The 24,671-nt window shown below is 53.7% G+C and overlaps 3 protein-coding genes across 10 annotated transcripts in view; 1 reads left to right on the top strand and 2 right to left on the bottom strand.

Moving 5' to 3' along the window:
• The window catches only part of UNC5A (unc-5 netrin receptor A), a 57,808-nt gene extending 56,612 nt beyond the window's left edge, over nt 1-1,196 (top strand). For both annotated transcript variants that reach the window (XM_059698205.1, XM_059698204.1), the window contains one exon: nt 84-1,196. In XM_059698205.1, coding sequence (XP_059554188.1) covers nt 84-249 — 166 coding nt within the window. In that variant the 3' untranslated portion in view covers nt 250-1,196. The remainder of the gene's footprint in view (nt 1-83) is intronic.
• Nucleotides 1,169-23,625, bottom strand: HK3 (hexokinase 3). Its single transcript, XM_059698203.1, has 19 exons — nt 17,327-23,625; nt 14,646-14,767; nt 10,150-10,312; nt 9,789-9,943; nt 9,585-9,704; nt 9,404-9,499; nt 8,657-8,756; nt 8,394-8,577; nt 7,754-7,909; nt 7,367-7,600; nt 6,732-7,027; nt 6,494-6,633; nt 6,293-6,412; nt 3,971-4,066; nt 3,700-3,799; nt 2,236-2,419; nt 1,981-2,136; nt 1,585-1,818; nt 1,169-1,499 (listed from the first exon to the last, which is right to left on the bottom strand). Exons 1-19 carry the CDS (start codon nt 17,388-17,390, stop codon nt 1,355-1,357), a joined length of 2,865 nt encoding a protein of 954 aa, XP_059554186.1. The 5' UTR covers nt 17,391-23,625; the 3' UTR covers nt 1,169-1,354.
• Nucleotides 23,626-23,879: 254 nt separating this feature from the next.
• Nucleotides 23,880-24,671, bottom strand: part of UIMC1 (ubiquitin interaction motif containing 1) — a 76,229-nt gene continuing 75,437 nt past the window's right edge. For 6 of the 7 annotated variants that reach the window (XM_059698208.1, XM_059698212.1, XM_059698206.1 and 3 more), the window contains one exon: nt 23,880-24,350. In XM_059698208.1, coding sequence (XP_059554191.1) covers nt 24,140-24,350 — 211 coding nt within the window. In that variant the 3' untranslated portion in view covers nt 23,880-24,139. The remainder of the gene's footprint in view (nt 24,351-24,671) is intronic. The other variant, XM_059698213.1, reaches the window with a different exon arrangement.

Raw genomic sequence — 24,671 nt, 5'->3', positions numbered from 1 at the left:
GTATGGTTGACAGAGGCAGGAGGCAGTAGCCTGGGGTGAGGCCAGGCCACTAATGAGCTCCCTTCTTCCCCTTCTCTCCACAGCCATCTCAGCTTCTTTGCCTCCAAGCCCAGCCCCACAGCCATGATCCTCAACCTGTGGGAGGCAAGGCACTTCCCCAATGGCAACCTCAGCCAGCTGGCTGCAGCAGTGGCCGGACTGGGCCAGCCAGACGGCGGCCTCTTCACAGTGTCGGAGGCTGAATGCTGAGGCCAGCCAGGCCCCCACACCTACACTCTCACCAGCTTTGGGACCTTCCAGGGACAGGCAGAGCCGGACGGGGCCTCCTCACACCGGGGAGCTGTGTGGACAGGCCCCTCCTGGTGAACGCTGTCTCTTCACACTGGCCCTTCGCCCTGCCCATGCTCCCGCCCCTCCAGGGCCTGCCAGGCCAGGCTGGCACTGCCACCTGCCCCCAGGGCCCAGGCTGGACAGTGCCAAAAGCCAGCCCAGGCCCAGCCCCTGTGTGTGTGTGTGTATGTGTGTGGTGCTACCTCTCCCCCCGCCCCTGGCCGGGGACCGCACACGCACAGCATGTGTGCACACACTGGGCTCGGGACACACCCTGGAGCTCCTGCCTGAGCTGGACCTTATGCAAACATTTCTGTGCCTGCTGGGTAGGGGCACGTCTGAGGGGCCCGGCTCCAAGCCTGTGGGACTGAGGGCCACAGCCGGATGGGGGGCGGCCCCTGGATTCAGGCACACGACCCCCACACGGGCATGTGCCCCCGCATGTCTCGTGTGTCATCTCACCGGCTTCCCCCTCCCCGCACACACGTCATGCTGTACACCTGGAGGCCACTCACACCTCTCACGCCCGGTATCAGTCCACATCTGCCTCTCACATGCTGCCCTTCTCCCACCCACCCAGGGACGCCCAAGGCTCCTCCCTGATCCTCCCCCACCCCCACCAAGAGGAGCCCTGCCCGACGGGGCGTGTGAATATGCAACGGGAGTCCTGGGCTGGACAATGGCGAGTGTGCGTGCCGTGGCGTGCCCGCTCCTGGGGCCTGTCGTGTGAAGCTCGTGCCCTGACTCTGTCTTAAGTGCATTCACGCACTTACACTTGGCCTTATGTACACAGCCTTGCCCGGCCGCCGGGGCGCGTAGGGATTTTAGCGGACGTGAATGTAAATAAATTATATATATATTGCTAACCCAAGTGCTGCTTCTCTCGGGGAAGCCAGAACTTGAGGTCAGTGGCCACAGAGGGGTCACACATGGGCTGTTCTGGGAGTCCTGGGTGGCTGAGCCTGGCTGGGGCACAGGTGGGGCCCCAGCCCTGGTCCAGCACAGCTGGTTCCTGGAGACTTCTTCAGACACGGGTCTGCTTGGCCAGGCGACAGGCAACGGCAGTGACCAGGGCTGCACCTTTGCCCGACCCATCCTCCGACTGCAGGAAGGTGACTGCACAGCGAGGGGCCAGCTCCTGCACAGTGGCCGCCACCAGGCAAGAGAAGCTGTGAGGGGAGGGGCTGAAGTGAGCCCAGGCCAGCCAGGCCCTACCCAGGCATGCCTCCCACCCAGCCTGGCATCCAGACTCACTGGGGGTGCAGCTTGTAGAGGGTCCCATCCACTCCCACAGACACAGTCAGCTCTTCCAGGCCCCGGTTCTCACGGATCTTCTCCACCACGGCAGCCACACCTGCCCCACAGAGCTGGGCTGCCCGCTGGGACACAGCCTGGCACACCTCCAGGACCATCGGGGTATCATCCGAGGTCAGGGGCAGCCCCAGATCCTCAAGGATGGCTCGGACCTGCCTCAGGGCCAGGCTGTCACTGGGGACAGGAAGGAATAGAACACAGAGGTAGGGTCTGGCATTAGCTCCCCTCTCATGGCTTCTATCCTCCTGGGTGGACCTCCCTCCAACCAGCCTTCCACCCAAAGTGAACAGAAAGACCGCTTTGGGAGGTGGGAGGCGGTAATGCATGGCTCGGCACCTTTCAATCTCAGACAGAAACTTGGTCTTGAAAATGTCCCTGGTCTGAAGGCTCTGGGTCTGCTGACCCCGGAAGAGAACTCCAAGGCTGGTCAAATGCAAGAGGATGTGGCGGACGATCTCCCCCAGGTACATGCCACTGATCATCTTCTCAAACCTGCACGGAAGTGTGTGTGCCCACAGGGTAGGAGACCCCATCCACTACCATCACCAGCGGAAGCCACCACCAGCCACCCCTGCCCGGCCCAGCCCACACCTCTGTTTGCCAGGGTTGATGGATGCCTGGTCCACACTTGCATCGAAGCAGGTGCTGAGCGTGTCCAGAGAGCCATCATCCCCAAAGGCGCCCCACTCCATGTTGATGCACATGTGGCCTAGGTCCCCAGCCACTCCTGCCACGTTCCGGAGCTCCTCCATGTAGCAGGCATTGGTGCCGGTTCCTGCAGGAAGGCCAGACGGAGCAGGAGCCATTTACTAAATCAGACAGGACCCCCTCTGATCCCTTCCTGCACTGAGACGGCAAAATGTGGGCTCATTTTTACATCTCCATCTCCCCACACTCATGCCTGCCCCCGGTCCTGGTCTTTCCTCCCTGACATTCTTCCACAGCCCCTGCCAGCACCAAGCCCCTGAGCCCCCACGGCTTCCCCTACCAGCTCCACCATCAGTGCATCTCCCGTGCCTCCCCCGGGCACTCCTAGAAATGCCACCAGCCATGCCATTCCCCTGGGAGATGTGTGACAGACAGCCCTCCACTGTCTGCAGGTGAGAGGCCTAAGCTCCCTGAACTGGTCTTCAGTTCTTTAGTCAAACTAGCAGGTGCTGGGCCAAGAGCCAAGGACGGGGACAGGAGTCAGACCAGAGGAACCCCGCAGTGGCCAGAGGTGGGGCAATGAGCAGACAACTCAGAGGCTGCCCGTATGTGCCTAAATGAAGGTGCAAAGAAGAGCATCCTGGGAGTGCCGATGAATCATCCTGCCTAGAGGGTCAGGAAAGGCTACAGAGAGGAAGTAAGTTGGGGTTCAGCCTTGAAGCCAAGAAGCGCGGAAAGGAACGGCATTCCAGGCAGAGGGCAAAGGCGTCCCTTTCCTATCCCAACACCCGGTCAGCTCTAGGCAGGTGGACTCCTTGCAACCCCACCTCGACTTCCTCCATCCAGTGGTTTATTCCCATGGCAGTTTGGGCACACCCCTCCGAGCGCCTGCCCATGCCAGGCTCTATGTTCAAGAAGCTCCCAGTCCCACGAGTGGCTATCACCCACCCTGTGCTCTGAGAGATGGATGCCTGAGGACCTGTGGGAGCCCTCCTTCCCTGCCCAGCCAGATCCCTTCTTTCAAGGCTTTTTTTGCAAGTCCCACTCATCATGGGACCCCTTCCTTTCTGAGCTCAGCCTGTCACCCTGGCACAGAGTCAGGTTCAGCTCGCTCTGACTGCCACGTGCTATTCTAGGCTCAGGCCCTGCTAAATGGTCAGTTCTGAAAAGGCAGGTGTCTTCTCCCTTTATGTGTCTTCCTGTCCTTTCGTCCATCCCTCGGTTGGCCTCAGGATAGGCGCTTAATAAACACTTAGAATCTTGGTTGACCTAAAGGACCCTCATAGCTCATTCTCTGTCAATCCCTGGCATCCTCCACCCAACCCCCTCCACCCCAGCTCCAAGCACGGAGTGTCCCATGAATTAGCATCAGGCAGTAGGGACACAAAAGAGCAGGGCCCTCCTCACCAACAATAAGGCCGACCTCACAACGGGGGTCCTCATAGCCACAGGACATCATGGTTCCCACTGTGTCATTGACAATGGCAACGACATTCAGCTCCATTGCCTGCACACAAAAGGATGAGGCTAGTTGCTGGGCAACATGGTCGTCACGGCAACTGGTGCTGGACCCAGAGGTCTCTACTGCAGAGGGTCCCCCTCTTAGGAAGCGAGAGACCCTTTGCTCGCCTCAAGGCCTGCCACAGCCCCAAAGCACCCCTGGAGGCAGACTCCCTACCTGTCTGCGCTTAAGGGCTTCCCGCAGCAGACGCACGACATCTTGGCCCTCACAGTCTGATGCATTGAAACCCTTCGTCCAGTTCAGGAGGATGCCCTGGGGTGGGACCAAGGCAGGGGACCCCTTGGAATCTCACTTGGCCTCCCCAAAGCCTGCATCTCCTCCAGCATACCATGTTCCCCCAGGTCCACTCTGCCCATACAGCAGAGGGCCTTGCCCTCTACCCCCTGCCAAGTCCTCAGAAGCCTTCCAGTGTGAAGAAACCTATTAATAAACGTTCAACCTATGTTAGTACCAGAATGCTCAGATGCTCTCAGGGTTTGGCCATTTTAAGACGGTTGCCCAGAAGGAATGGCCCTTCGTGATTGGGTTAGGAAGGGATGGAGCTTGTCAAATGAGTGCTGTGTGTGAGAAAGGGGAGGCTCAGGGGGTCCACATGGCAGCAGATTCTGCTCTTCTGAAAAGAACTAGCCAGAGTCGCTTGAGAGAAGGAATTCTTGGAGCTGGGACAGAGCTGTGTCACTGGGAGATTCACACGTGTGTGCCAGATGTAAGTGAAGGACAAATAGAAAAGCCAGAACCCAGACATGTGGGCAGGATGGAAGGGGACAAGACAGCTAAGCCTTTACTGTGAGAAATTGGCCTTAAATTGTGAACTTAGTGACGGGGACTTGGCTGTGCTTTTCTTGGTGTGCTTCTCTAAGTGTGGGCCGGGGGGCGGGGGGGCGGGGGGGCCGGAGAAAATGACTGCTCTGCCCACGGGGAAGCGTGGAGAGCAGATCTGAAAATCTTTAGGTCAGGAGATTAGGAATACTAACCAACATTTCCCCCAGCAATATTGTCGTATCACTTTCCCTATATGACTACATCTAGGGTGTTCTGTGCTCATTGTCCCCAAACCAGAAACCAACAAGAGTGAATGAGAGGGAGGCCAGTGTGTGGGAGACCAGATCATGAGAGTTAGCAAAGCCTCCCTGCTCCCAGGCAAGACAAAGAACCGCTGGCCTGGGAGGGAGGTGGGGCGGGCGAGCCAGGTTTCGGATGGCTTCCTGAGAGAGGTGCTCTGTGCCCTCCACGCTGGGCCCACCCTTGGGCGGGAAGGAAGGAGACACGGGATTTGGGTGGTCTGAGAGGAGAAGAGGCCTCTGCCCTCCTTCCCCAGGGAGGTGTGAGGACCCAAGAGAGGAAGCAGTAGCCCCTTACTGCTTCCCAGTGGGGGCCTGGGGTCTCCCCAAGAGTTTCCCTTTTGTGTCTGCACATTCATTACAGCGAAGGACGATCACTGTGCAGCCGAGGGGGGCCCCTGGGGGGGGGTCTCCAAATTGATCAACATTCAGTTTTCACCCTCCAAAGATTGTGGGTTCAACACAGACATGTAGTTCAGTGATAGATCAATAGGATCATGTCTCCTGCATGCCTGCTTTTGCATCTTGAGTCCCACCTGCTTCTCACACTTTATAAGAAATAATCAAAAGGCGCCAGCTGCTCAGCCCGGAGCGAGAGGACCAGCCAAGATGCAGTGGCCCTGCGGGTGGGGGAAGGCAGAGTACGGAGGCACGCATCTGGGAGGGCAGGGCTGGAGCAGAGGGCGACAGCCACACAAGGGCTGGTTGGAGCCGAGGAGGCAGAGCTGCTCAGAGACGCAGGTAGGGCAGGACGCAGTGGGCACCTTCGGGGACAGTGTACCCCTCATCACAGCAATTTTTCGCACAAGTTGGAATGTTGAGGAGGGGACTCCTGAGAACCTGGACTAGAGTTCCAGGAGGACCTGTTTGCATGACAGGCCTGTGTGTGCACGAAAAGTCCAGCGTTCTTGTTGAAGGGTGCATGGAGGTGTGTGCTGAGAGCCTGCTGCTCTGCCACCCCAGTTAGGCACCCACCCCAGCCAGGCACTGAGAGGGACGCTGGCAAGGCCAGGAAGGGGAGAGAGGGCAAAGGACCCGTGTGAGCACAGCCTGGAGCCAACGCTGCTCCCTGCAGGCCCTGGGCCCTACACCAGTGTGTGGTCAGCCCGGACCTGGGCCTGCACTACTCCCAAGGGCCCACGCCTACCCCTGGCTCCACTCTCCTGCTTATTGGCAGCCCCCAGGGATACCCGTGTCCTTCTCCATCCCAGGCCTCTTCGTGACTGGATTCCAGGCCACTTTACCCCTTCCATCCATTGGGCACACTGCATTAGGAAAACTGAGGCCGAGTGCAGGCTTAGCCCAGTGGTGCCTCTGCCTGCCCCTCCCCCAGTCCTCTCCCCAGCCTCCTGCGAGGCCATGAGGGCATGTGGGTGGGAAGCCCTGGGAACGCCCTCCCCCAGCCCTCCCCGCTCACCTGGTCCAGGCCAAGCTGCCTGCACGGAAAGGAGAAGGTGAAACCCAGGGGGAGGCTCTGCCCGCTCAGGCCCTGCTTCTGCTGGAAGTCCAGGATGCAGTCCACGATGTGGTCAAAGAGCTGAGGGGCGGCGCAAGTCAGCGTCGGGGAGAGGGGCACTGGCCCTTCCCTGTCCCTGCTTCAGCCCCAGGCTGTGAATACCTGCTGCCCAGAGCCCTGAGCCACACTCTCAGGGATGGAATAGACCTGGTTGGTGATCTGCACGCCTTCTGCGGCCACATGTACCAGGAGGACTCGGAAGTTGGTGCCTCCAAGGTCCAGCGCCAGGAAGTGCCCCCGCTCTGTGGGACCGAGACAGGACAGAGTGGGTGGCTTCACTCAGCACACACTGACCCCCAGGAGCCCATGTCCCACTCACACACTCAGGCCAGGTCCTCACCGCTGCCATCAGGAGTGGCCCGGACATAAGTGGGCAGCATTCGGAGGGAGGAGGCCTCCCCTTGGAGCCCCTTGACCATGGCCTCCCGCATCTGTGCCTGCACCACTGCCAGCTGCTCGCGGTTCAACCGGAACGGTGCCAGGGTCTCCTCCAATAGGCGCCGGTGGGCAGCCAGGCGGGCAGCCACCGCGGTCACCATTGCCACACCCCGGCCGCCCCCGTCCACAGAAGGGATAAAGGAGACATCACATTCAGGGGCCAGGAGCGTCACCGTCTCCTGCAGGACACTGAGGAACCTGCACAAACACATGTGAGGCCCACCCTGGCTTGGCACCAGGCCCTGACCCCCAGAGCTTCCTGAAGCCTGGACCCCATCATTTCAAATCAGTTCAATTCTAAGTTTGTCTGTGCACCAACGCCATGCCCAGTGCCCCCAGGGACCCCTCCCTTGCACACCCAAGGAGAAGCATCTTTTCTCTCCTCTGACCTCTTTTGGCCCCCAGCCCCCATCTGGCCTCACCCTGCCCTGCAGCCATGGTACTGGAGTGCCCTTGGGTGCTTGTCACACACACACACACACACACACACACGTGTTCCTGCTACCTGCTCACACAGGATCTGTATTTTCCGAATACCTGGGGTGGTGCTCAAACACTCGGCCTCCAGTGGCCACAGCGATCTGAAGCGTCTGCTGCTCCCGGCTGTGCTGGAGGCGGGTGAGGACGGCGGCCAGGGCAGCGGCGCAGAGCTGGGCGGCTCGCGTGCACACGGCCGTGCACACATGCCGCACCAGCTCGGCATCCGAGGCCCCTGCGTTCAGGCCCAAGTCCCGCAGGATAGCGTGCACACGGGCTGCCCCAGCCGAGGCGCTGGGGGGACAGGGTGCTACTTTGAGGGTCAAATATCCCAGAAGCTCCCTGTCCCTCTTCCCCCAAAGCCCCGTGGCTACCTGGGGGGCAGAGCACCCTCCCTCTCCCAAGCAGAGAAGCCCATTGTCCACCCCACTGGCTTCCCACACTCACTCCTCCATCTCGGCCACGTGCTCCAGGAGGATGCCCCCTCGGCTCAGCAGGGCACGGGAGGTGCAGCCACCAAAGAGGACCCCGTGCTGGGCCAGGTGAGCCAGGACCTGCCGCACCAGCTCACCCAGGTACAGGCCGCCAATCATCTTCTCAAACCTGCCGGCCGGAAGGGTGGCTGGAGAGGCTTTCCTAAGGCTCGGCCCTCATGGGCCCACTGTGAGAGCCTCAAGGAGACGTCCTTTTCTTTAGGGTCCCCAGGCTGGAGGTCCCAGAAGCAAATGACTTCCCAGGAGACAGGTGGGCGTTTACCCAGACCCCACGGCCCCCTCCAGTTTGGTTAGGGTTAGGGGGCTTCTGGAGGGTGGCAGGACCCAAAGGGGAGGGTGGGACACTTTACTCAGCTACCCCCAATCTCCAACTCCTGTCAGGGCTAGCCAGAGCCAGGAATAAGGGAGGGCCACGGTGTGAGAACTCTGAGTTCTAGAACCTAGAGCCCTTCCTTCTATGAGCCTGGCCAGGGCCCCTGAGGGGCAGCCTGGAGCTCCTGGGAGGGAGTGGCTGGCCCTCAGGGCTGGTGCACAGGACAGTGGAGGGGATGGGGAGCAGGCAGAGAAGAGCCTAGAGTAGAAAGTCAGGCCACCTCTGGGCACCGGGATTCAGGGACTCCTGGTCCAGGATGCGGTCGAATGTGGTCAGCACTGACCCCAGGGCCCCATCATCACCAAAGGAGCCCCACTCGATGCTGACGCAGACGCGGCCGCGGTCCTCATCCAGCACCGCCACGTGCCGCGCCTCCTCCATGTAACACGCGTTGGTGCCAGTGTCTGACAGAGACGACCTCATCAGGGCCTGCCCCCAGGCAACCGTGCCCCCCACCCACTGCCACAAATGGCCCATGCTCACCTACAACAAGCCCAACCTCACAGGGTGCAGTCCCCAGCTCGCAGCCCATCATGGTGCCCACCGTGTCGTTCACCACGGCAACCACATCGATGCTGCAGGCCTGGACAGCGGGAGGGCAGAGCAGGGGAACCTCGGGTTGGGCAGGGCTGGGGCCCTGTCTGTGATGGAGACTCCCAAGCCAGATTGAGGCCCCTTGCTGGCTCACCCTCAGCCTGGCCTGGCTCCCCAAGCCCTTCCCGTCCAGCCATGCACACAGTACAGCGGCCATTAGTTCCAACAGCCTGGCCTCCTCAGGCAACAAGACATTAGCATACGCCCTTCTCTGAAACTTCATCCTCCCCAGCCCCAGCTTATGCACCTGGCAGGCCCTTCTCTGAAACTTCATCCTCCCCAGCCCCAGCTTATGCACCTGGCAGTCTCCTCCTCCAAGTCCTTGCTCGAGGCACCGTGGCCCCTCCCCAGGGCTCCCAGGGCCATCGATCCCCCTCAACAGGGACAGTCTTTTATTGAATGCTTTCCCCACTGGACCGAGAGGCCTTGAGGACAGGCTCAAGCCTTTTCATCTTTGTTTCCCCCATGGCCCTAAGCAATGGTTTGACCTTTCTTGGCCTCAGTCTCTTTACCTAGGAAATGGGAGTGGCAGCAGCATTTACCTCAAGGTTAAACTGGATAAAGGATATAAGCAGGAAAGAAAAGCACAGGGCAGGCCACATGGATGGTTGTGCCATGGCCCCTGCCCCCACTCACCCCCTGCCGCTCAATGGCATCTCGAAGCAACTGGACCACATCCTGGCCTTCCACACCACTGCACCTAAAACCTTTGGTCCAGGAAATGAGGGTACTCTGGGGGCAGAAAAGTGGGGTCACTCCAACAGCCTTCATGGGGCTGCAGCCCCTCCCCACTGTCCCCATGCCCTCTCCACCTCACCTTGTCCAGGCCCGTCTGGTGACAAGGGAAGGAGAAGTTGAACCCAAGCTGCAGGCCTTGTCTGTCCACAGGGTGCGCATCCAGGAATTCAGACAGGCAGCGAGCCGCAAAGTCGAAGAGCTGGGGGACACGGGAGAGGCTCAGCTCTGCCCAGCAGAGCCCCAGCCACCCTGTGGTCCCACTGCCTGAGCACGGAGCCCTCACCTGCTGACCAGGACCCAGCATCACCTCTTGAGGGATCAAAAACTCCTGGCTCCGGGGCTCAATCTGGTGCCCCTCAGTGCCCGTCAGGGTCACCCACAGAACACGCAGTGAAGCCCCCGTGGCTCCCAGCTCCAGCACCACGAAGTCTCCTTGCTCTGAGAACAAGTGGTCACAGAGAGGCAAGCAGCTGTTTACACCAAGCTCTCTGCCTCCCAGAAACATTCCCAAGGCCTGCAGTCTTGTCAAGGGAACTTAGAGATAGGAACCTTAGAGATAGGGACAGGGATAAGAAACTACCCCCTCCCCCAGATGAGAGCCCTCTCCCCAGGCCTGGCCACCTGTCTTAGTCTATGTCACCCACCAGTGCCATGTGGGATGGACCCCACATATGTGGGCAGCATCCGGACAGCAGGGGCAGGGCTGGCCTGGCCCGTCAGTGCCTGCTCCATGGAGCGCAGGAGGCTGGCTTGGATCTGCCGCAACTGTGTGCTCGTCACCTTGAATTGATTCAGGCATTCCTGCGCCTGGAGGAAAACAGGCTGACATCTGGGCAGGAGACCTGTTGGCCTAGCCAAGTACCCCAACCCCAACCAGGACAAGCCAGCCCTGTCCTGCTCATACCTCCTCTCACCTGTCCAGACCAGCCCCTCCCTCAGCTTCCCCAGGGCTGGCCTGAGCCTTTTCTGAGCCTGGTCTCCCAGCACCACCCAGCCCCACACCTCACCTCTTCCCACACTCTGGCCCTCTGGCTGCTTAGGGCCTGCACCACCTCCAACACCCTCTGAAGGCTCCTTTCTGGAGGAAAGACCCACCCACTTCCTCCTGCTCCATCCCCTCGTGGCTCCTCAGATCACTATACTGGCTCCTCCTATTTCATTGAACTCAGGGTTTGACAAGGCCTTTCTCCTATCACACCAGGACTGACTTGCTCTGGGTTCCCAGTACCCAGAGCCAAGCTTCTCGAAGAAGCAAGTGAATGAACACATGTGTGAACAAACTTCAAGTTCAGGTGCTTCCTTCACCAGATCCACTTGATTCTGGAGCCTGAGCAAGCCCAGCCCTCACCTTTTTTTTTTTTTTTTTAAACACACCACCAATACTTATAGTTCCACTCCCTCCCATAGACCAGTGCTGACACTGGGAAGGACTGGGCCTCCCATAAGGAGAGATCCGCCTGGGGGCCCAGTGTGTCCACCCAGATGTGTTCTGGGCTTGGTGGTGGCCCGAGGACCTAAGTCCTCCCCCAGAGTTCCCCCATCCCAGAATCCTTGTGGGCCTGGGAGTGGGTCACACCCGGGAAAGCTCCCTGGGTAGAGGAACAGGTCATGTGGGAAGAGGTCACATGATGCCTCAAAACCTGCCACGCCAAACATCAGCATGAGACAGGAGGGGAACGAGGTCAGAGGGTAGCATCAGGAAAGCACAGCAGGGGGTCTGAAGGTGAGGTGCTGAGGAGCGTCTGGAAGTGACCCCGCAGAGGATGCCCTCCGCCCGTTGCCGTCCGTCCCACAGGCATTGGGGGAGGCCCACCCACGCGCCCAGTGCCATTCCCAGCACCGAGTGCTGCTCCACCAGCTGAGGCCTGCCCTGTGCAGCTCAGGCTGCAGTGTAGGGACAGAAAATAAGCAAATAAGCAGATAAGATGGTCTGGTAGTATTGGCAGCTTAAAAAAAAAACAAGCAGGAATAGAAGTCGAGAGTGAGCAGGGAGGTAGAGATATTTTTGGACGTTGGTCAGGAAAGGCCTTCCTATGGAGGTGACCTAAAGGAAGGAAGGGAATGAGCCATGTGAAAATCTGGGGAAAGTGCCCTCGCCAGTTTGGCTCAGTGGATAGAGCGTCGGCCTGTAGACTGAAGTTCTGAGTTTGATTCCCATCAAGGGCACATGCCCAGGTTGAGGGCTAGATCCCCAGTAGGGGGCGTGCAAGAGGCAGCCAATCAATGATTTTCATGATTGGTGTTTCTGTCTCTCCCTCTTCCTTCCTCTCTGAAATCAATAAAAATATATTTTAAAAAAGAAAAAAATCTGGGGAAAGAGCATAAAGGGACTTTCTTCAGTGCAAGGGGATGAATTTGGGGGAAGACTGGAGCAGGAGTAGATTAGCATGAAGGGAGGGGCGAGGAAAGCAGAAGACAGGACACTCTGAGTTCTCCACCAGAAGCCCGCCGTGGGGAGCTTAAAAAGCACCTGCTGCCTCCCCTCTATAGGGAAACCTCCTCCAGGCAACCTCTGGGCCGTCCTTCAAAGAGGCCCAGCAGCCTTCCCGGGTTCATTGGAGAGCGTCAGCCGGTGACTCCATTCTCCTGGGCTTAGCCTTTCCCAGGCCCCCACCTCTGGTTGCACAGGAATTCTGTTCCTGCAACCTGCCGCCCTAAGCTGGACCTGTGTTTGTAAAGAACTACTGGGATCTGGATGAGGAGGCTGGGGAGCCTGGGAAGAGAAGCTGCCCACTGAGGAAGAGGGGAGGGCTCTCTCCCACCCCTGCCTTAGGAAGAGATGGGAAACAGAAGCCTAAGGCGCAAACGACCCTAACAGGAGTGCCGGAAGTTCAGCCCCTGTTTACGTTACAGCAGATGCTTACAGCAGCCAGAAATGCTGAGGGGCGATTCCCAGCACAAATGAGGACACTGGGGCTCAGACCGGGACAGTCATCTGCCTAAGCCAAGCAGCTATCAAGGCACAGGATGGGATTTGAACCCGGCCTGTCGGACTACAGAGATGTTTCTACATAAATGTGAAAGCTTTATAAAAACTAGCAATTTCTGAAAAGACAAGATCCCAAAGCTGATGAAGGTTGCAGCGAGGAAACCCCATAGGACCTGGCGAGAGATAATTTACATCTGAGTGTTGCCCTGCCACTTCCTGGATGTGTGGCCCTGGGCAAGTCAAACTTCCCTCTGAGAGAGCAGGTCGCCTCTTATGCAAAATCCAGAGAATAATGATATTCAGAGGCCCCCAACCCCCCAGTGCCAGGGCCACGTCTTACTCACAGTGTATCTCGGACCCGAGTGGTGGCTGCTCAAGGCTGGCAGCACTCAGGACAGATTTGCTGATTGAGTGGTTGTGGGGGATAAGAATTAAAGGGGGTCGTGCACATGAAAGTGTAAAGTACTGTTCAGGGTGAGGGCTGTGTTTTTATTGCTTAATGATAACAGCAGAATGATGGAGTTGATGGCTTAGGCAGATGGATGTTTTTTCTTCCTTTTCCTCCCGGGTCCAGTGGAAGGTGCAAGAGGAGTGACAAGAAGATGGCAGAAGCCACAAGAAAAACAGGACTTCCCTGGCCGACTCTGGTGGGTGCACAGTAGCCAGGAGAAGCTACTGGGTCATTCCCCTCTATCTCCCCTGAGAAAACTCGGGAGAGACCTCAGCCAGGACAGCGAGAAGCAAAGCCTTAGAAAGGGGCTGGTCCAATATGGCTTCAAAGCTGGCTCCTCGAGCAGCTTGCATGTCGGTCAGCCTGGGCTCATTGCCCCGCCTCTCTGAGTGGCTTCCTTCTCCATCCAGCAGGAGGTAAAATAGCACCCCCCTTTTCTGTGAGGACTGAGAAGGGGTGGAACAGTGGCTGGCCTATAGGACATGCTCACTGAAACGTGGGTTTCCTTTCCTCAGAGCATGAGGTACAACTGCCTGGAGAGCCTGGTTTATTGCCCCTCTGGTGGCAACAAGAGACCTTGGAGGAGGGGTGGGGACGGGACTCTGAGAAGGGGCTGCGCTCTGACCACGCATGGGAAGGGGAACGAGGGGAAGCCTGTGGTGCTGAGGGGGGGCCAAGGCCATGGAGAACATGGCATCCCTGTGAAGTCTCCCAAAGCCTAAGGGAATGTCTTTAAACTGCAGGTGCATGTAATGAAGTCAGCAGGGCAGATGTAGGACCAACACGGGAGCAAGGGCCTAAAGTGAGTGGGAGATGGCGGCAGGCCAGGCATTGCTCACTCCTGTGGCCAGCGGTGGGCGGTGGGCGGTGGGCGGTGGGTGGTGGGTGGAGCACAGAGGGAATGTTTACAGCAGGGTCTGGGGCAGAGATTGGATGAGGGTGAAGTAGAAGCATGAAATGCAGTGAGGGGTGATACCCCCACAGTTTGGGCAATGAACCAAGTCCAGCAGATGTCAGGACAAGCTGGAAAACTAAAGAAGCTGCAGGGAACAGTTGAGGAACCCTCTCTCGACGCCTTTGTCCTTTATTATGTCCTGTAATTCACTCAACCCTCCAGGGGGTGGGTGGACTCCATTTTCTTTTCTTCCATTTTACTGATGAGGAAACAGGCTGCGGGATATGAAATGACTTACACAAGTGTTTCCGGCTCAAGGATGTGGTATGCAAGGGCTCTACATCTTGGTCAAGAGGACAAGAGAGACTCACTTCTGAGCTAATTGGAAGCATGTAGGGTAAGCCGCACTGTAACCTCGGCTCTGCGTGCCTGACTGCATGGTGTGGAGGGGAGGGAGAGCTGCAGGAGTGACTAGAGAAGTGGGGGAAGGAGGTCCTTAAGAACACAGCTTTCTAGACTGGGTCAGCCCGTTTGGGGCAGAGGAGGTGCCTGTGCGGCAATGTGGCCAAAGCAATATATTTGGGACTGAAAGATCTCAGCCCAGCTCAGACTCCTGTCATGCCTTAGTCGAAGGCACACCATTTCTCTGAGCCTCCTCTTCCTGGGCTGTAAAGTGAGGAGCTAGTCCCTGCCTTGCAGTTGTGTGGAACGTCGTAGGAGACACTGACCAGATCAGATATGAAAGGCTCTGAAAACTGGAAGGTGCTGCAAAGGTGTGATCACATGGCCCCACATCATCTTTAGCCAATCCTGCTCTTGGCAGCTCTCAATAAGCACCTTTACAGGAACCCAGTGCTGAACTTACCAGCTCAGAGCTGTCCGGAGAGCAGGGCAAGCCCTCCTGGGGGCAACCGGGGGCTCCTTCCTTTTGCCACAACCCTACAGGCCCAATGGAGTCCATGTGGTTCCACAATTGGGGGTGGCCACCTATGGGAGGAAAGAGGCAGCCTGGGTGAACCGCTTACTCTACAGGCCCTAGGAGGCCGTGACTCAGACTCTTTCTTCCTTCTGAAGGGGACAGGAAGGAAGCTATGGGCAGAGCTCAGAACCTCAGTCAGTTTCCAGAAGCATGTGTCATAAGAGAGGACCAGGAAGGCTGGTTTCTATTCCTAATGCCTTTCGTTCATTCTGTCCTGTAACTCACTTAACCCTCCAGGGGGTGGGAAGGTTCATTCACATTTACCAGTTCCTTTGCCTACTCCGCTGCCAACCAGGGCCCCACCTTCAGGGACCTCACAGCCCAACAGCAATCCCAATGGATTGACATAGGCATCAACCGAGATGGACAAGCTTCTGTGCTTAGGAGTTCAGGAATGTGCTAGAGCTTTTGGAAGAAAGAGTGTGATGTGCTGGAGCAACAAGCAGGCTGGACCACAGATGTTTCTATGCCAAGCTGAGATGCATGGATTTCTTCCTGAAGATACATGGAGAAGAAGTGAGGGGTGGACCTGTGCTTCAGTAAGGGCTCCTACTCGTGGCACAAACTTTGGGCAAGTCATTTATGATACCTGTACAAGGTTGGTGAGAATTACATGGAGTAACACCTGGAAAATTGTTTTGGAATATTTAATTTAAACCTCAGCTCCTGGGTGGGTTTGGGGAGGAGCAAAAGAGATAATGAGAGCAAAAGAACCTTGCTCAGTGTCTTCAGATTTATTTAGCTGAATTTGCATGAAAACTCTAGGAACCTCAATTTCCTCTTCTAGGACAGGAAAAAAATTCAGTTCTTGTGAGGATTAAAGGAATTAATGATTCTGAAAGTCCTTTGCACACTCTAAAGGACTTTTGGAATGTCAGGTGTGCTCACTCAAGCTAGAGGTGGCACTGATGTTCCAGGAGGATCCTGAGGGAGCCTCAGTGATCCAGGTGCCCTTCAGGGGAGAAGGAAATGAGAAATGCAGTGGAGGGTCCAACAAATCACTCCACCTCTCCTCCTGGAAAGGCAACTTCAGGAAAGACACCTTCCACCCCTGCAACCCCTCCCAACTTCTACTCCCATCACTCCCTGTGGTCACCTATAATCTGACCGCCCAACCCCGGCCTTCGGCTGAGGCCCCACTAGTACTGCCCTCTCTCAGGCATGCAGTCATGAGCATTCTCTTCACTACAAAATACTCTTGTCCCTTGACTTCAACAGCCAGTTTTTCCTGGGCCTCCTTCCTAAATCTCTCATCATCTTCATTAACTCCTTTTCTCCTCTCCCCTTAAGCAATGGGGCTCCCAGGTTTCTGAGAGCTCTCCTTTCCACACTCACTCATCCCCAAGAATTGATTAAAACTTCTGTGTGAGGGCTCCTAAATATCCCTCTCCTGAGCCAAATCCCGAATTCTAATGATCTATTAGGCATCATGATCCGAACTTGGAGAGGCTCCTCACACTCCACACATTCATTTTCTCTGTCACTTTTGCCCATGATTCTTCTCCTATGCTCCACCTTCTCCTACTCTAATCTGTCCACCACCACCCTGCCCTGCCACCACCAACTGTGCTAAAATAGATTTTATCATGTCACTCCCCAGATCTATCCCCCTAAGAAAGGAACTGTCACATTCTGATGGCTCCCACTGCAGAAAAACTCTTTACTGTGGCATTCCAGGCCCTAACCCTGTCCTCCAACCAAGCTTCCTCCCCCTACTGCCCTTCATATGCTACACACTGACTACGAGCTTCATCCTGTCTCTTGATGTCAAGCCTTTGTTCCGTGTTCCCTGAGCCTGGAACCACCGTGTCTGGATCATCTCTGCATCTTGAACGCCCAACACAGGGTTCAGCATAGGTAGGTGCTAAACAGCTTTGTGAATTTGGGGGTGGGCAGATAGTCTTGTTCAGAGAACCAAGAAATCCATTTCTAACAAATATTCCCAGAGTCATATAATCCTACACTCAGTTTCTAAGTCTCTCAAATGGGAATGTTGGTTCCACATAAATTATAGGTCAGTTTCAAAGATAAAATGGGGTAACTGAGGCAATTACCTTTGGAAAGGGCCAAGGGCTACACACAGTGGTGAGCTTTCATTCTCCTTTCAAGGCCCAGCTGGCTCAGCCACTCATTCACTCACTTTTTCATTCCCTCTTCTATTTCACATTTGTTCAGCACTTCTCCATGCCAGGGACTGTGAATCTTCCTCCAAGAAACCTCAGCATTTACCCTCTCAGTAAATGTACCCATGTCTGTCTCTTCCAGCTGAGAGTCCTTGTAGAGATGGACATGTCTCCCATATCACTGGATCCCCAGACCCCAGCCCAGGTCGCACACATTTAAAGAACTGTGGGGCTCTTGGCTCCTCGCAGCTGAGCCAGCTACATGGAATGAGCCTTCTTTTAGAAACACAGACCACAGATACTTGCTGGGGAGGGAGCCACAACTGAGGACCAAAGGCTTAGTCTTTCCAGCCTTCACTCCTCCAGTATGGGCCAAGCAGCAGAGATAAGGGTGAGGGTTGGGGCTGAGGCAGGTAGGAACTACACAGAGGAGGAGGCTCTTACCTGGGGAAAACAGCAGTTGGTCAGTCTCCTCAGGCCTGGGCGCTTGTCCCTCAATATGAGACATCCCACGGGCCTGGTTTGCACCCAAAGTGAAACGCGCAAGTGACCTGATAATGTCCCCAAGCCCCGCCCTTTTATTAGACAACAGCTAAGTCACTTCCTTTTGAGTCTGCCCTAAGAGGAGCCGAGGCGAGGCAAGGCCATGGTGCAAACTTAAGCAAGATGACCACAGGAAGTTGGAGAGGTAAAATGGGTCAAGGGCTCTAGGACATGCTCTCTGCAAGGATGGGAGTTCTGTCCATTTTACAAAAACTCAGAGTCTGAGCTCTGAGGTGGTGGCTCACCCCTGGAAAGAAAATGGAGAGGCCTAGTCTGGGAAATATGCAATCCAATGGACAATTTGGCAAAATGTGGAAATACTAGTGAGTGAGAGGTCATGTGAGCACAGAAGAGACTTGCCTTGGAGTGGGCAGGGCAAGCTGAGGAAGCTGAGCCTTGAAGGAATGGTAGTATTCTGACAGGTGGTCCTTGGAAAAGAGAGGAGCATGTACAACATGATGGAGAATCAGACGTCTTCATGGAATGGAGTATAGCTCCAAGGTTCTGAAGAGGATGCATGGAGATGGGACTGCGTGGTGGAGCGGTGGAGCTAGACTGGAATCTAGCTGTTAGTCTGTAGGCCAAGGGGGACAGTAGGTTCACAACATAGATCTTCTCTACTGAAAGGGGAGGGGAGTCTCAGGCTGTAGTCAATCTGTTGGCCACCAAGTTGGTTTTCCCCTGTACTAGTCTTTTTTTTTTTCTTAATATATTTTTATTGATTTCAGAGAGGGAGGGAGAAACATCAATGATGAGAGAGAATCATTGATCGGCTGCCTCCTGCAAGCGACACACCGGGGATTGAGCCCACAACCCAGGACTGTGCCCTGACCGGGAATCAAACTCTGACCTCCTGGTTCATAGGTTGACGCTCAACCACTGAGCCACGCCAGCCGGCTGAACTAGTCTTCTTGAATGCACAGAACCTTGAAGCATCACTGTGCTCACTGCTATGGTATGAAATGTGTGTTCCTCCAAAAATTCATGTTGAAAACCTAATGCCCAAGGTGATGGTATTAGGTGGGGCCTTTGGAAAATGATTAGGTCATGAGGATGAAGCCCTCATGAATGGGATCAGTCTCCTCCTAAGAGAGGCTCCAGAAGATCCCTCACTCCTTCCACCATGTGGAGGACACCAGAAATCTGCAACCAGAAGAGGACCCTCACCTGACCACACTCGCTCCCTGATCTCAGCCTTCCAGGCTCCAGAATTGTAATACACTTCTATTGTTTATAAGCTACGCAGACAGTGGCATTTTGTTATAGCAGCCCACATGCACCAAGATACCCACCATGGTAGGAGACAACATACTGCACCAATTTTCATTTCAGGGAAACTGGTGAGCAGATACGTTAAAGCTTTAGGTCACCTCATCAGCAGTAACCCTACCATTATCCACACAGTACATGACCTCCACCAGGATGATGAAGGACCGGGACAGTAGCTCTTGGATTCGTTTTGGCATTGACTGGGCCTGGGAACACCCGACATCAGCCCTGCTGCACAGTTCTCTGGGTACCAGTACAGCATATAGGCCCTGACAGGCAGGGAGCTCGAGATGGGAGTGAACAGGACAGTCACCCATGACGTAGTGTCCTGCCTAACCTGGATTTCCAGTCTCTCTCAACCTTGTTCGGTTAAGAGATGAGAATATGGAACTGAGTGTGAAAGGCCCAGCTGTGATTCATGCTGGCAGCCAGTCTGCAGTCTCCTGAGCCAGAGCGCCAGAGCTCCTCGTCTGTTTCTGGAAATGTGTGTCCATCTCCCCAGGAGCAGAGGTCCCAGAACCCCAGGCTGAGTGTCAGGGCCTTTGGAGGGAGGAGGCAACCTGGACTTAAGGTCTGTGAACAGTTGACAGGCCTTGCGGTAGCCTAGGCACAGTAGTAGCCAGCAGCTCTCCTCGGACACCAGATGACCTCTGACCAAAAGGGGAAGGACAAATCCTGACTAATTTCTGCATAGGTATGATTTGCCTTAGTTTGGGTTCCCCAGAATTAGATCAAATTTGAGCTGTCCAGAAGGAACTGAGAAATGGGGAGAGGTCAGCAGGAGGAAAGGTGGGGCACAGCCAGAGTTCTGCTGGGCTACGTAGGAACCAGATCCTCCCTGCTCTGAGTTGCTCCCAGGCTTGCTTCTCACAGCAGACAGTGCCCCGCAACAAGGCAAACAGGCCCTCGATAAGCTCTCCACAGTTCCCTCCATGCCCCTTCACTAGGCTATGCCTTGCAGTTCTCTTCTACCCATCAAGCTGCTTTACAGTTAGGTCTTTGTTCATGCGGATCTGTCTGGAATGACTCCTTCTTTGCCCTTTCCAGCCTTTCCACCTTTAAATTATACCCCAGTCATCACCAAGGCTTGGGGAGCCTTCCTGGGTAATTCCTCCCGGCCCTAACCCCAGCTGGGTGTGGCCTATGGGTCCCATAGTGTCAGGTATTTTCTCCCATCTTTGCATTGATAACTGTGGACTCCAAGCACACGCTTCCTACTCATCTTTAGAACTCCAGAGCCCATTTCTAGGCCTGACAAGGAATAGGATGTTATTTTTGTTAAATTGAAGAGCCCGCCCACAACCTCAGTAGTCCAGGGCTTTTGAAACTGAGAGGAAATCAGTAACCTCTTCCTGCCTTCCTAGTGCATATGGCTTCAGCCTTTCCACTAGGTTAACACATGCCTCCATCTTCCCACTGATGCTTCTATCCCCTTAGTACTACCCACCTTCCCTTCACCCTGCTAAGTCAATTTAGGGCCAAGACTGCCCTCCCCAGCGAGAAAGAGCCCATCCAAACCTGAAATCTCCACTGAGATTTTGTCACTCAAGGGAGAGGTGGGAGGTAGTATAGTGAAGTACAGAGCATGGGCTCTGCTGTCAGACAGATCTGAGTTCAAATACCATCCCATTTACTAGCTGTAGGACCTTAGTTTCTTCACTTCTCTGAGCCTGTTTGTCCACATGTAAAAGATGGAGACTAATTTCTACATAGGATTTGCCTTAGTTTGGGTTCCCCAGAATTAGATCAAATTTGAGTGTAAATAGTTTCATTGGAAAGCGATCCAGGCCAGGGCTGGGATTAGAATGATGCATGTGAGGCGCCCTGCTACAAAATGTAAAAAGGCCCTCAAAGTTCACGGACGTGTCAACCCCGCCCTTACATGAACCCAAGAGTGAGTACCCCTCACCCTGGTCCCAGCCCTGATCCAGTAAGCACTGAAAGGGGAGTGAGCAGTGAGGTAGGAAGGGAAGGAAGCCAATGAGAGTATGTAATCAAGTTGCTGCTGGGAGCTAAGCCCTATAGAACTGTTTAAAATGAACCCACCTGAGAGGCGAGGAAGCTGTGGTATTTATCCTCCAACTTCCATCTTTCACTGGCTGAGGGCTGCTTCAGGGCCCTAATTACTTGTCACAACCTCAACAGTCCAGGGCCTTTGAAACCGAGAGGGAATCAGAGCCTGTGCCACACAAGCCTAGAGAAGTGCTATGGCAGTCACAGGTTCTTGCAATAGGACCATGTGGGTATGTACTAGAATGGTGAGTACCCAGGAGAAACGGGTAAGGCACTGATTCTGTTAGAGCAGTGGTTCTCAACCTCCTGGCCCTTTAACTACAGTTCCTCATGTTGTGACCCAACCATAAAATTATTTTCGTTGCTACTTCATAACTGTAATGTTGCTACTGTTATGAATCATAATGTAAATATCTGATATGCAGGATGGTCTTAGGCGACCCCTGTGAAAGGGTCGTTCGACCGTCAAAGGGGTCGCGACCCACAGGTTGAGAACCGCTGTGCTAGAGGGCTAGTGGAAGGATGAAAGGGAAAAATCATAAAGCCTAACACAAAGAAGTCCCCTTTTCTTTCCCAGTTTATGGCAACCACTTGTGAAGTTCATGGAGCTTCCTAGATCTCCATGAGTCCACAATACTTGCAGTCCAGGGCCTTCCCATCTTGGAAGAAGCAAAAAGCCCACCAAGACCCCAAGGAGAGCTCTAATTGCCCAGGGTTCAAAGGTGCTATGGAAGGCTGGTGGTTGATGGAGCTAAGGTGGAGGGCTTGCTCCTCTAAGAACTGTGTCTTCCTGCATCTGCACCCCACCTCTCGCTCTGGCTTTTCCACCTCACACTGTAACACTACTTATGACATACAAAACTAGCACCTTGTTTAATAGCAACTACTGTCACTTCCTCACCATCCTCTATGTGATTGATACTATGCCTTTATACACATTATCTTAACTCTGAGAAGCCTGTAAGATTTTTTTCCCCGTTTTATGGACAAGGAAACTAGATCTCAGAGAGGTTAACTTTTATCAGAAGCAGGGGTTCAGACTCAGGTTGATGTGATACTCTCCAATGACTATCTCTTCACTGTCTCAACAATGCCCTCCCACAGGACCACTGGAGTAATAAGACAAATCAGCAGCCTGTACCAAAAACAGTGGGGGGTGGGGAGGGGACACTGGGGAGTTGCTGTTTCCTCTTGACTCCCCATTGGCTAACAAAAAGCCTATTGTTCCTGGTCCTGCTTATTCCACACCCCCCTCCAATAATTTGCCACTGACCCATGTTCTAGTAGATTGCTCAATTTTAAGCTAAATAATTCACTTTGTAGAATCACCCTTTCTCTTTTCTTATCTTTAGGCAAGAGATAACATACTATCCCCTATTTATAGAACTCTACCTCCAATAAATTTCTATTTAATGAGAGGACTAGTGAGAGTAAGGCTAATGGGACACAATTGATAAACTAATTTTCATTAGAAGGCAAACAGGAAAATAATTAATACTAGAATCAAAATATGACATTTTCTTTAGGAGTGAAGAGGAGGGGCACTGTAGTGTCACTGCCATGGACCAAAAGTGGCTTTATTTGTTCTCAGCCTTTGTTTCCTCATTTGAAAATTGGGAAGGATAATATTACCTCACAGGATTGCTGTGAGGATTAAATGAAGGCACATACATTGCCTGAACCATAGTAGTTGCTCAAAAAATAACTGCTATTATGTGATGCTGGCCTCAATGTCAGGGCACCAAGACATGGAAGGAATAGAGAGTGAACCTACCATCCTGCCTTCTAACTCAAAAGATCTTGCATGCCAGGCGCCCAGACAGGAAACAGTCTTCCCTAAAGGCCTGTGCTGGCCTTCCATCCTAGCTCTCTCTCAACTCCCCCGTCTCACACACACCTCATGTTCATTTTAAATAAAGGAAAAGGGAACTTTGGACTTGATAAATCAGAAGTTAGAAAAGTCTGTGTCCCTGTTCGTCCTGTCCCAGGATCCTTTCCTGCTCAGCAACCATCTCCCACAGTCTTTCATTACGTCTTCAATTCTGTTTGGGCCAAAGCTAGCTTTTCTAACATCTTCCTCAGGTAGTTGCTTCTACCATCCAACGCGCTCCACAACAGCCTATGCACTGAGAACAGACCACATCTCTGCTCTGCTCTGAAAGCTCCTGGGCAATGTGACTGAGAATGTGTACTTTCTACTAATGTACTTAAAACAGAACCTATTTCCTGTTACTTCTATGACCTCTGACAGTGGTTTTAACAAATGCGTATCCACTGGTTAATCTACAAAGGAAAATTATTGCATAGGAAGTAACTAAAAATAGTGTTCACTTACAAATTCCTGGGAAGAATGGCAGGAGAGATCTCTCAAAGGTCCTATGCTGTGGGAGTTCTCTTTTTTTAATTCTCACTCAAGGATATGTTTAGAGAGAGGAAGAGAGAGAGAGAAACATCGATGTGACAGAGAAACATCAATTGTTTGCCTAACCATCCATCCATGCCCCCAACTGGGGATCAAACTTGCCACCTAGGTATATACCCTGACTGGGAATCAAATTTGCAACCTTTTGGTGCACGGGGGTGACGCTCCAACCAACTGAGCCACCCAGCCAGAGCTGGCTGAGAATTCTTAACTGGGTGAGGCAATGAGATGAAGTAATAGGTCATTGAATGATAGGGATAGCAGAATAAGGAGTAGGATTCAATGAACTGGCACCTTGCAGAATGTCAGAAAAGGTCAAGGAGCCAGTGTGGCTCAGTGGTTGAGCATCGAGCTATGAACCAGGACATCACAGTTTGATCCCCGGTCAGGGCACATGCCTGGGTTTTGGGCTCCGTTCCCAGTGGGGAACATGCAGGAGGCAGCCGATCAATGATTCTCTCTCATCACTGATGTCTCTTGGTCTCTGTCTCTCTCTTTCTCTCTCCCTTCTGCTCTGAAATCAATAAAAATAGATTAAAAAGAAAAGGTCAAGAGAATAATCACACAGTGTTCTGGAACTGCACACTATACATTCAGTGAATATAGGCAGGATATCAAAGACTAGGAAAATATTTCATTCAGAAACATGTAATTTATGAGTCTGAGAACAAGCCCCACAATTAAAATATCTGTACCCAAAACCTTATAACAGAAAGGGGAAAGGAAGATCTCCCTCTCATTGAAATAAGATTTCATACAAACATATATAAATATATTTAAATTTTCTTTTAACTATAAGTGAATTCAAACAGGCTGTTATAAAACCGAACACTATGTACAATTGTCTGTATAGATCATAGAAAACACAAAAACCAGAATGCTGAGTGGGTGCTCGTGGTGGAAAATGCCCATCAAAACTTGCTCAACAATGAACTGGGAGCCATTAAAGCTTCATGACCATGGTCCATCCTTATTGCTAATGGTTTTGTCAACCTTTGGACCCTAGAAATTCAGGATTTTCTCCTCCTTCCTCTGCCTGCTTTGGACCGTGTCCGGCTACCTGGCCGGACAGTAAACTGCTTTTTAAAGTCCACTAAGCAATCTGTGGCTTCTGAAATGGAAACAAAAGACTTGATGGGAGACTCATTTAAGTCAAGATGTGCAAGGGAACTCTGCATCTCTCTGCTGCAGCCTGCCTCTTCCATCCCTGGTGAGGGTACCCTAGAGAGAAAGGAAAAATTTCAGAATTCAGTATCACCTATTAATAAGCACTAAGCATGCATCATAGCAGGGGTTTTTACATATATTATTTATTCACATAATCTTTGTAATCATCCAACCAAATAAGTAATATCATTCCCCTTTTACAGATGAGGACATTGGGTAAATCATATACCTTTAAAGCCACACAGTTATGCAGTGAGAGAATGAGGGTTCAGATTCAAATTCCCAAGCTGCTTGAAATCCAAGTCAGAAGAGCAGGGTTGAATGGAGATAGAGAGGTAGAGAGGAGTAAGAAATAGCTTTTGCTCTGTTTGTTTT

This window comes from Myotis daubentonii, chromosome 5 (genome assembly GCF_963259705.1).
Source record: "Myotis daubentonii chromosome 5, mMyoDau2.1, whole genome shotgun sequence".
NCBI lineage: Eukaryota > Metazoa > Chordata > Mammalia > Chiroptera > Vespertilionidae > Myotis > Myotis daubentonii.
Note: the sequence above shows the minus strand (reverse complement) of the source record. Positions and strands in the feature narration are given on the sequence as shown.

Coding starts and splice junctions, on each gene's coding strand:
- HK3 (XM_059698203.1), bottom strand. CDS start 17,390: ATGTCTCATATTGAGGGACAAGCGCCCAGGCCTGAGGAGACTGACCAA. Junction 9,500..9,584: donor ACCAGACGGGCCTGGACAAG/GTGAGGTGGAGA, acceptor TTCTGCCCCCAG/AGTACCCTCATTTCCTGGAC. Junction 4,067..6,292: donor GGCAGCTTGGCCTGGACCAG/GTGAGCGGGGAG, acceptor GTCCCACCCCAG/GGCATCCTCCTGAACTGGAC.